Genomic DNA, 12,189 nt, shown 5'->3' with positions numbered 1-12,189 from the left:
TTAGTAAAAGAGGCAATTTATCAGAGTTGCAAAAAGGGATGATTATTGGCTTACAGGCCAAGGTTGGCAGTATTTCTCAAACAACACAGTTTGTGAACTGTTTGCGTGCTGCTGTGGTGAAAGTGTATCGTGAGTGTGGACAAAGGGCACCATTGGGAATAGATGACATGGAAACTGTGGAGCACCTCCTGCCATTGATGTGAGAGGTGAATGTCGACTACGAAGGTGCGTGAGGGCCGAACGACACGCTACAGTGGAGCAGCTCACCGTGAAAATCAACCAGGGGGCTACCAGACGTGTCTAAAACAGTTCAGTGAACCCTACTGCTCCTCTGCTAACAAAGTTGCATCGGAAAAAAAGGCTTCAATTTGCACGGCAGTATAAGAATTGGACCACTGATGATTGTCAAAGGGTTGCCTTCTCCGATGAGTCACGTTTTCTGTTTCATCGAATGGATGGACGTTGGCAAGTCAGGCGAGAAACATCAGAGAAACAAACACCCTGCAACCATTGCTGGAAGAACACAAGCTGGTGACAGCAGCATTATGGTCTGGGGAATTTTTTCATGGCACTCTCTGGGCCCACTTATCCATGTGGAAGACACTCTAAACCGATTTGGGTATGAATCCATCGTTGCAGATCACATCTACCCGTACATGCTGTTTGTCTTCCCTGGGTCCAGATGGAATCTTCCAGCAAGACAATGCGACATGTCACACGACTAGAAAAGTCCAACAGTGGATGGAAGAGCACGACCAAGACTTCCAAGTACTTCCTTCGCCCCCTAATTCACCAGACTTGAACCCGATTGAGCATCTGTGGGACCATCTCGATCGTCTTGTTCACTCTATGAATCCTCCCCCACGCAACCTTCAGCAAATGCGGGATGCACTGCAGTCAGCATGGCTCCAGATACCTGAGACAGCCTACCAGCACCTTATTGAGTCACTCCCAGCCCGTCTAGCTGCTGTCCGTGCTGCACACGGCGGTTACTGTGGATATTAACTAGTGGTCATAATAATGTGACTCGACTGTGTATAACAAAGTCAGTCTGGATTGGGAAAGTCGTTAATTTAGTTTTCTTTCAAGAATTTTGGGGTAAACTAAAATAATATTGTAAGACTTGTTGACAGGATTGCTTCAACCTTTGTTAGAACCTCCCTTAGAATGACAAGGTACCAGCCTTCAAGTATTTATTAAATGTCAACATTGAGTAGCTGCGATTCTTGTTAATAATTTTCAATAGTTTTGTATGTTCTTTAGGTTTTCAGTTAGGTAATCTGGACTTTATAAGACGTAATATTGGTGAATTTGGGGTCATCTTTCAACTTTTAAATTATACCATGCTTTTGAAATGTTAGCAGCTTGGTTAAAAGTCCATTAATGGCTTAAAGGTTGAGTTGATCCTAGTCCTTAATCATAAGAGTTCAAAGAAGATTCATGTTTACAGTTGTCATTTTATAAAATGTGATTTATGGGCAGGTTAATGTAGTTGTCATGTGATCGGGCCAGAGGAAGTGTTGTTACACTAAACAGGCTGTTGCCCGCCGAGATCATCCTCCCTCACCCCTTGTCTATGGACATTTTATGAGCAGTAATTAAAAAGATTTTTACGCAGGCTGGTGAGTTGCCGCTTTTTCTTTTACGCCTTGCTTTGGATTGATGGTTGGCCAGATACTTTCTCTTCAGCTGAGCACCACTGTGACCTGTTATATATATATATATATATATATATATATATATATATATATATATATATCCAAGAAAAGAGTCTGGAAGCAGCACTCAGCAAAAAATGTGAATTTACTCACCCAACACAGCAACGTTTCACTTCCTCCATGGAAGCATTCAAGCCGCTTGAAAATGCTTCCATGGAGGAAGTGAAACGTTGCTGTGTTGGGTGAATAAATTCACATTTTTTTGCTGAGTGCTGCTTCCAGACTCTTTTCTTGGATACATGTATGAGGAGCACGTCACTCCTTGATTTTTGAAGCTAGCACCAACCGTTTCTTGATCATTGACACAGTGCTGCTCCTATCCCTTGTTCTATTGTGTAAATATATACATATATATATATATATATATATATATATATATATATATATATATATATATATATGTATATATATGTATGTATGTGGATATCCCCCCGGAGACATACAGACAAAACGAAAAAGTCCAGCGAGGATAAAGTGAGGACTGAGTAGTGCCGACCTATTGACTTTCTTTTGTTTTATATATTTAAAAAACATGATCATTTTATAGTTCAGGCTGGTACCGACGTTTATTTTTTCTTTAGATTTTTTGACATAGTAAAGATTTTTTTATTGAAAAGGTTTTTTTTTTGTAACAAGGCCTAATAGGTCTACTAGGATGGCAGGCCTGAAGGTCTTCATTGGCTGCCCGCTGCCGTGACAACCCATCAGCACCCTGTGATATCATTGTGGTCGGGCGCTGGGATGACAGTCGGAGCACCGTCTCTCTGTGTTACTACTTGGATGCCACAGTCAGCATTGATCGCGACATCAAAAGGGTTAAACGACTGGGATTGGAGTTAGAGCAGTGTGATGACTGTATAATACAGCCAGCACCCGCAAGTGACAGCCATCACTATACCGTACATTAACGTAATTTAATGAGAACTGTTTGTATATGTACATCATGGAACAGGTAGGTATTGATAGCAAAATTCTGAAATGAGAGAACTAGGACTGTCGGGCATATACAATTCTGACAGTTGGAGCTCAGCCTCTCACTACAACTCCCACTCACAGGACCCGACTCTGTTCATGATAAGTTTGTGGTGCATATTCACTGTAAAAATCTCATGATGTATGGACTGAAGTTATAGCCCACTGTATGCCATACAATTTCATAACATGCTCACTGAGTCCCATTGTAAAAAAAAAGGCTACTGCACAGCACATGTTTGTTTGCGGATGCCTTTCAATACTGTGAAAAAAGTTATACCAATGTATACCACCCAAACTTCTACTTTTATGTTACTGCTCCTGCTTCTCATAATAAAGCGGAGTGAATTATTCCTAGTCAATTCTGCATTACTGCATATTGTATAAAGCACAATTTTTATTGGTCCCTCACATTTGTAGTGCTAATTAGGCAGGAGGAGTTTGACGAGTGCCCACACATTTTTTGTAATGTGCATGCGCAGCATTTCGACGGGTTGCGGCAGGGAAACGGCGCATACGCTGATAAAGCACACTCAAGAGGGTGAATCGGGCCACTGACAATCCATGGTTGCCATTTATACATGCGCAACCTTAGATAGAAGAGCGCCTCATGGTCATATCCATGGGCAACAGAGAGACACAATAGGACTACTGATAGAAAGATGGCATGTTTCTAACTCTGAAACTCGACACTTTATTCAATTATTTTCAATTGACAAAATAGGTAACTTTACATTGCCCAAAAATTTGTTTGTGAGGAAACCCACAATTATATAAGTTATAATAATACGTGTAATTTTCCAATAAAAATGTTTATTTTAATTCCTCCCAGATTTTAAGAACTCTGCTTGCTGCCATTCAGTGGGTTGTATATTAGAAAATGTTATCATCATACAATGATTCACTTTTATATGCTGAAACTGTTATATCCTTTTAAATGCCTGGCAACTGCTAGTCTCACTCATGAAAATAAACATATTTGTTGGGCCAGGCCAAGCATACAAGCTTATTAGGAGGTCGTGCCAGCGGGTATTCTCATACCAAATATATTGTTTGGGTAGGATGATGGCTCCTGTGCATTAAGGCAGAAGTAGAAATCACTAAGCAGTTTTATGCCATCTTGTTCACAGAGTTTATTTTTTATGGTTGCCCGAATAAATGTTCAAATTCCTTCAGGATACCAAAAACAGTTCTGACAACGGAAATGTAATTTGTGTTTTAGTAAAACTGCAGTTGCTTACAAGTTTGTTTTTTAAACTTTTACTCATGGGTGTTATGTAACAAAGTTTGTTTAATCATGTACTGTTGATGATACTGATCAGTTCACTAGATGGCACCATATAATGTACAAAAATGAGGGTTCCTCTATTGCTGATGGTTTCAGCAGTGGAAATAAAGTTTAAAGCAAATTATAATAAAACTTCTGAATTCTTTTATAAGCCATCTTAAAAGAGAATGTAATACTGGTCCCACATTGGTGGTGCCTTCTGGCCATAAATGTCAAAAGTGAATGAACACAGTCATTCAAGCAGATACCGCCAGTGGCATGTTTTGGACTGCACAACAGTTTTGATTTGGTGCCACTGTCATCTTCTTAGTAATGTCTAGATGTGTTTTATGGTTTTATTTTCCCCCAGTCTCATTTGATATGGCTCTTTAGACTGTGTCTGGTGTTTGGCATAATAAATAATGCGGACAAACACTCTTGTGAGTGCCATAAAATCTAGTTCATTGCAGTCTTGGGAGCCTTTCTGAAATTTTCAAAATATTTTTACGTAAAAATAAATAAACTTATTTAACATGATGTAATTTTTTGATGGGTAAGATCGTGAAATCAATATTCAATTTTTTTTATCTATGGTATTTTCTTTCAGATTAACAGCTAAAGCTGTTGCAGTGCTCTTGCCGATCCTGGGAAGCTCCTGGATCTTTGGAGTCCTCGCTGTCAATGAACAGTCAATTGTGTTTCAATATATGTTTGCCATCTTCAACTCTTTGCAGGTAAGGTTTGTAGGTTTACTATCAAACTGAGGAGGTGGTCAGCTAAAATGATGCATGTAGCAAGAGCTGTGATTCAACTTTCCTGATGTGCGCTACATGACCCTTCCTGCTCTTCTCCGCCCAGTATTCTGGGCAAGAGCAAGATAGGGAGAAAAGAACAGTTAGCAAAGTATTGCCTCTCTTCTCTGTATTACTAATATCAGCAGGAACTCTAGAGTTTTTGATGGAAGTATCCATTGCTGCTAAGACTTTAATTTGGGTGTCCTCTTTTTTTATTGTTGTTTTTCACTATTTAGGCTAGTCCACCGAATTCCAATTTCATTAAATCATTTAATGCACATACTTTTGGAATGATATGTACAACCAGCACACATAGATGTGATCATGTGTTCATACACTTATAACCATACAATATGAAGAGCAACGAAGCTAATAAGGGGCATGGAAAATCTAAGTTATGAGGAAAGATTAAAAGAATCCCTTGGTTGAACTTGATGGACATGTGTCTTTTTTTAACTGTACTATGTAAATATATAAAAGAAAATTTAGGCTGGTCATGCACATTAGATGTATGTCGGCTGACCCTGCCAATTTCGGCGGGACCGAAAAAATCATCTAATTGGTAAGGCAGTGTCCCAACTCTCCCCCGACAGCAGACGTCGGTGAAGAGAAGGGTCGGGTATGTTGAATTTCAAAATGCCCGATCCTTTTGTTCGAGATTAGATAGGCCGATTCAAGTGTGCATGTGTATGGGGGAGTCAGAAGGAATAGCTTCCGGCCGAATGAGCAGCAATCTAGAATGTATGGCCATCCTTAAACTTTTTGATATGCATTTAATAAAAACTTAGTCTTGGTGATTAAAACAAGAGTTCTGCCAATTCTGGTGAATATTTTTGGGATAGGTGTTAAATTTGATTTTGACAACTATAAAGTTGTTAAAAGTGTTTAAGCTAACTTTAAATTGCTGGAAACCGTCATTACTCACTTTAATAAGAACATCGGTTTCCCATATTCCACTCTATTCTGTGGTATTGTGCAGGTGGTACATTTTCTTTAAAGAGAACCTGGCAGTATGACAACCTCTTAGGGCATCAGTGTGATGCCCTAACAGAGCTACTATATACTAGTGAGTGTACGTGCATCTGCAAAATAGCCCCCTAAGTGCCAAACAGTGGCGCTGAAAACAAAGTATTACTTGGTTGTGTGCTGTAACATGGCATATCACGTGATTCTTTTTAGAGCTGCTAATTGGCTGAGAAGGATTTTTTTAAACCATGCAACTTCATAGAACCAAGAAGTGCTTTCTTTTCAGCCACCCTCTAGGCACTTTGGGGGTTGATTTAATGGGTGCAATCATACCCCCTAATACACATATCACTCTGATGTCCTTGTTTTAATAAGTTTATCATAGTGACACATTTGTTTAAAAAAAAATAGAGAGAATGATAACAACATAATGGGGGAGATAGATAACAACCAAATATAAATCGTAGTGGCCAACTAGACTTCAGTTCCCATTTTTGTAGTGCACTTCGAAAAACTGAAGCAACTGTTACTATGGGCAACACCTGATATGTTCCTTTGCTTTAATTTTTTTTAATTTATAAAGAACCCCTACTGTCAGGAGTTTTACCCTAAGGTCTGTATTAACAAAAACTTTCAATCAGATATTGTATACAAAACTGTTTTAATGAGTGTCAATTATCTCATTGTTTTAGGGATTCTTCATCTTTCTATTCCATTGCCTTCTCAATTCAGAGGTAAGTTTTATATATATATATATATGCACAGCAAGCTAAGTACTAGATGCATAGATCATAAAAAGAAACACATGTTGCCCTTGTCACATCTGCGTGAGGAAATGAATAGACATTCAAAGCCTTTAATATTTTCAATGTCACATTAATTTATAAAATCCTCATCACTCTTAGGAAATCAGCTGTCATAAGTAGCAGTGAGATTTATATCTTCATTTTATGGCGCCCATACATTTCCACACCTCAGTCATTTTGCCGAGACTAAAATCACTAGAAATTAACCCCTAGCTGCCTTAATGTGTTTGCATATCATTAACGTCTGAAAGTATTAGCCAAAAATGTGACATTGTCCTTTCTTTAACATATAGTTCTCTAAAGCTTTTCTTATAGTACTTTCCTCCCTTTACAGAAAATTTATAGCACTTACATAAATATTCAATTTGTTATAATGCCAGGATAATAGATCAGAAGAGTTCTCTAGGGAGATAAGAGTTCACTGCTGGATTAATGCAGATATGAGATTTTTATATATATATATATATATATATATATATATATATATATATATATATGTATATATATATGTATATGTATATATATACAGTGAAGGAAATAAGTATTTGATCCCTTGCTGATTTTGTAAGTTTGCCCACTGTCAAAGACATGAACAGTCTAGAATTTTTAGGCTAGGTTAATTTAACCAGTAAGCGATAGATTATATTTAAAAAAAAACAGAAAATCACATTGTCAAAATTATATATATTTATTTGCATTGTGCACAGAGAAATAAGTATTTGATCCCTTTGGCAAACAAGACTTAATACTTGGCGGCAAAACCCTTGTTGGCAAGCACAGCAGTCAGACGTTTTTTGTAGTTGATGATGAGGTTTGCACACATGTTAGATGGAATTTTGGCCCACTCCTCTTTGCAGATCATCTGTAAATCATTAAGATTTCGAGGCTGTCGCTTGGCAACTCGGATCTTCAGCTCCCTCCATAAGTTTTTGATGGGATTAAGGTCTGGAGACTGGCTAGGCCACTCCATGACCTTAATGTGCTTCTTTTTGAGCCACTCCTTTGTTGCCTTGGCTGTATGTTTTGGGTCATTGTCGTGCTGGAAGACCCAGCCACGAGCCATTTTTAATGTCCTGGTGGAGGGAAGGAGGTTGTCACTCAGGATTTGACAATACATGGCTCCATCCATTCTCCCATTGATGCGGTGAAGTAGTCCTGTGCCCTTAGCAGAGAAACACCCCCAAAACATAATGTTTCCACCTCCATGCTTGACAGTGGGGACGGTGTTCTTTGGGTCATAGGCAGCATTTCTCTTCCTCCAAACACGGCGAGTTGAGTTAATGGCAAATAGCTCAATTTTAGTCTCATCTGACCACAGCACCTTCTCCCAATCACTCTCAGAATCATCCAGATGTTCATTTGCAAACTTCAGACAAGCCTGTACATGTGCCTTCTTGAGCAGGGGGACCTTGCGGGCACTGCAGGATTTTAATCCATTACGGCGTAATGTGTTACCAATGGTTTTCTTGGTGACTGTGGTCCCAACTGCCTTGAGATCATTAACAACTTCCCCCTGTGTAGTTTTCGGCTGAGCTCTCACCTTCCTCAGGATCAAGGATACCCACGAGGTGAGATTTTGCATGGAGCCCCAGATCGATGTCGATTGACAGTCATTTTGTATGTCTTCCATTTTCTTACTATTGCACCAACAGTTGTCTCCTTCTCACCCAGCGTCTTACTTATGGTTTTGTAGCCCATTCCAGCCTTGTGCAGGTCTATGATCTTGTCCCTGACATCCTTAGAAAGCTCTTTGGTCTTGCCCATGTTGTAGAGGTTAGAGTCAGACTGATTAATTGAGTCTGTGGACAGGAGTCTTTTATACAGGTGACCATGTAAGACAGCTGTCTTTAATGCAGGCACCAAGTTGATTTGGAGCGTGTAACTGGTCTGGAGGAGGCTGAACTCTTAATGGTTGGTAGGGGATCAAATACTTATTTCTCTGTGCACAATGCAAATAAATATATATAATTTTGACAATGTGATTTTCTTTTTTTTTCTTTTTATATAATCTATCTCTCACTGGTAAAATTAACCTAGCCTAAAAATTCTAGACTGTTCATGTCTTTGACAGTGGTCAAACTTACAAAATCAGCAAGGGATCAAATACTTATTTCCTTCACTGTATATATATATAATATATGTATGTACTCGCTACAGTACTATCCAAGATGTTTTTGTCAAGTGATTAAGGATTGTATAGGATTAGATAGGATTTTTATTTCAGCTTTGTGTCATTTTAACTATTTGATTGCTTTTTGGTGAGCTGGTTTATAGATAATACATTACTTTGGCTTTCTTGGTGACTATGAAGGCTATATTCCTAACAGCCTGACATTGTAGCAATACTCTGCAGAGTTGCCTCTGTGATTATGGCATAAAATAAGCAAGATTTGAAGGGTTCCTCCATTTTTTATCTGATACATATATTTAAACTATAATACGGCAACCCAAAAACTAAGCTGGCATATGGTTGGTTAAGTGAAAATGCTGCATACAGTTGGTTAAGTTCACTAATGTGCTTATAGCTGTGTTGGACTATATGCTTTTGCTGGAATTACAATGCAAATTTTTACAAAATTTTGAATATATGTTTTTGTATTTTTATGTGATTTTCAAAACCGTGCCAAAAGCAGCTTAGTAACTACCACAAAATACTCACTTTGCTACTTATGCCCCCTGATTTGTTTGGTATCCTATCATTGTTACATTGAAAAACTAAAATTATTTGTTTCAAGTGCTTAGTTCTTTTGACAAAATAAAGATAAGTTTACACTACGTGAAAAATCTCTTAATGTATATGTCTAAGGCCCCCTAGACAATAATAGGCAAATGTATGCCAAGAGTAAAATTTCTAAAATAGCTGTCTCAACTTTATTGAAATCGCTTTTTAATGCAACTGTATGCAAAAAAAAGTTGATTTTTGTTTTTAATTGCAGTCAATGGAGGAAATGTGCATCTAAATAGGCATTCAGGTAGATATGTCTGGGGAATAACGTTTAGCCCACCATTGCAAGCCGTCGTGCCAAACATATTCCACAGATATAATATGCACTTAGCCTAAGAGTCATATGATGGTCCAAAAGGAAACAAATCTTTGCATAGTATTCACATGCCGTAGTATTGCACCAGGAAATATAGATTTGATTTATATTTTTCTTAAGGTGCGAGCAGCTTTCAAGCATAAAACAAAGGTGTGGTCCCTGACAAGTAGCTCCATTCGCAACATCAATGTAAAGCCTTTCAACTCTGATGTAGTAAGTACAAATATTAGATCTCATTAAACCTACTTTTTATCCAGAATCGATATGTCTTGTTTTGTGGGTTCGATGTTTCCAAAAACACACACATTTTCTAAATAATTATTAGGCTCAAATAATACAAAATATTATTATGTTTCTTTTAAATTCCTATTGTATAGAATTCCTTTTTTAATAATTACAGAATAAACTCAATAAAAAAAAAAAATATTAGAAATTCTGGGAAAAACTATTTTTTCCGTTTTGATTGAAACCTAATAGAAACAAGATATATTACAATACTTTTGGACTTATTATCTGGACTAGCAATCCGATGAGAAGAGAATGTACTCTACATACCCATAAGCATTCAAATCACAGTGAAGTGACTTTTCAAGCATTGGAGAGCTGTAATATTTTGTATGCTTACAGCAACGATGACTTTGAAAAGTGAGTGAACAAAGAAAAACTTTCTGTGAGCTGGAAAACAAGCACAATATTTAATAATATGAGAACAAAAGCAAAACTAATGTGGAGCAGGATTATGCTGCTTGCCCTTTACATTAGTCCAGAATTGTAGAAATACTCAGTGCAAGTGATATGCTATAATCAGCAGATTTTTTTATTTCATTTTTTTTAAACTTTTTTTTCTAAATTTTACTTTTTTGCTTAGTAAATCATTTAAAATTGAAATCTACTAGGTTACAAACAGTACAGATAAGGCTCTGTTTACATCTGCGTCGAAGGCTCTGTTTGGGGCCTCCGATGCAGATCCGGCAAGGTTTACCATAGACAATAGCACAATATGCTGCGCTATTGTGTCCGGTAAAATCACAGACACCCCGACGGAAAGCAGACGGAACCCGTTAAAGTCAATGGGTTCCATCGGCAACCGGCAGTGTAAGTTGTGCAACGGAACCGTTGGTTCCGTTATTCCCTTGTTCTGCTCCTCTGATGGAACAGAACAACGGAACTGCACAACGCAGAGGTGAACCCAGCCTTATATTTTTATCATCAATAGCGCATCATTTATTGTTTGTTTATTTATTACACTTGATAGAAAGTGAATGTTAAAAAGCTAAATTTTAATCCTACAAACTTTTGCTTTTGCCTTCCAGTTGAATGGGAATCGAGCCAATACGTCTCCAACCAAGATGAATACGTGGGACAAAAGCAGCAATTCAGCCAACAGAATTGACTTGTCTGCCGTCTAATTATTAGGGTATTACCGCCATCAAAGAAATTACTGGAGGCCTTCGTGTACATAAGTTTGTCTCCCCTAATTCAACTGAAGGTGCCTTCTCTTTAACAATACTAAGATGTTTCCACCATGTTTTACTACAGGGATGGTCTTGTTTTAGCCTAAAGGAACCAATTTGTCTTCAAGCACACAACTACAAAGACATAACTCCAAATAAAATGCTGTTCACTGTTGGCAGTAAGTGCCTTAGAGACCATCTTCCGCTAAGTATCTACAAAACATCAAGAAATAAGTAAATGTTATATTGTACACGAGACTGCATTACTAAACCAATTACCGCAGGATTATTGTGTGACAGTGAAGGACAATTTAGAGCCCTCCCTGACAAATTCTTCACACACAAAGCAGTTTTTATAGACTTTATAATGAAAGCGTTGTATTGTTTATCTGCACACCGCTGACTTTCGTCTTCATCAGTCTTATTTATGGAACACGTATTGGTGGACAGGTAACACATTGAGCTATATTGCAACTTGAATAGATATATTCATTCTGTACTTGATTGCTGTGACTAAGATGGCACCTGGACGGCCAACATTTACACCTCGACAGAGGATATCTTACTGAAAAACTAGACCTCTTATCTGCTGTTTTCCGATTCAAAACAATTATATGTCAGATACATCTAAGAATGGACGATTACTGCTGCCTTGCTTTGTATTGGAGGAAAATTATATTCTGAAATGCATTTAAACTGACCAAAAATGTATATCATTTGTTGTAAATTGTGATGATTTGTAATAATTTCATTTATTGGCAATTTGTTCATTTTAATTGTAGTAATAAAGTTGCCATAATGCACTAGAGATTTCAACAACAGAACAGCATGATAATCGCTGTTACCGCACATCCGAACGACTGTACTGTGGGGCACCATAGATACTTTAAAAGGGTTGTGAAATACCCTATTAGATTATATAAGTTAATATATACATATATGATATATTTATAAGTTAATAGTGCCCATCATTTGGGACCTCCATCAATTAGCCGGAGTGAAAAGCGGCAACAAAGACCATCTCTCCCTGTGGAGGACCTGGCATGCCTGTACATTTCCTAGATAGCCCATTGATTTAGATGAGCAATATATAATGCTTAATTTTCTCTGTTAAGGTGCTACAGGGAAATTGAACATTTACTGCTGATTCCCCCACAGATTACAACTAATT

General features: G+C 37.8%; 1 protein-coding gene across 1 annotated transcript in view; it reads left to right on the top strand.

Moving 5' to 3' along the window:
- Positions 1–11,680, top strand: part of ADGRD1 (adhesion G protein-coupled receptor D1) — a 717,614-nt gene extending 705,934 nt beyond the window's left edge. Inside the window, exons 23-26 of the mRNA XM_075854444.1 lie at positions 4,565–4,691; positions 6,410–6,451; positions 9,685–9,777; positions 10,878–11,680. Of these exons, the coding sequence (XP_075710559.1) occupies positions 4,565–4,691; positions 6,410–6,451; positions 9,685–9,777; positions 10,878–10,973 (358 nt within the window). The 3' untranslated portion in view covers positions 10,974–11,680. The remainder of the gene's footprint in view (positions 1–4,564; positions 4,692–6,409; positions 6,452–9,684; positions 9,778–10,877) is intronic.
- The last annotated feature ends 509 nt before the right edge of the window (positions 11,681–12,189 follow it).

This window comes from Rhinoderma darwinii, chromosome 1 (assembly GCF_050947455.1).
Source record: "Rhinoderma darwinii isolate aRhiDar2 chromosome 1, aRhiDar2.hap1, whole genome shotgun sequence".
Lineage (NCBI taxonomy): Eukaryota > Metazoa > Chordata > Amphibia > Anura > Rhinodermatidae > Rhinoderma > Rhinoderma darwinii.
Note: the sequence above shows the minus strand (reverse complement) of the source record. Positions and strands in the feature narration are given on the sequence as shown.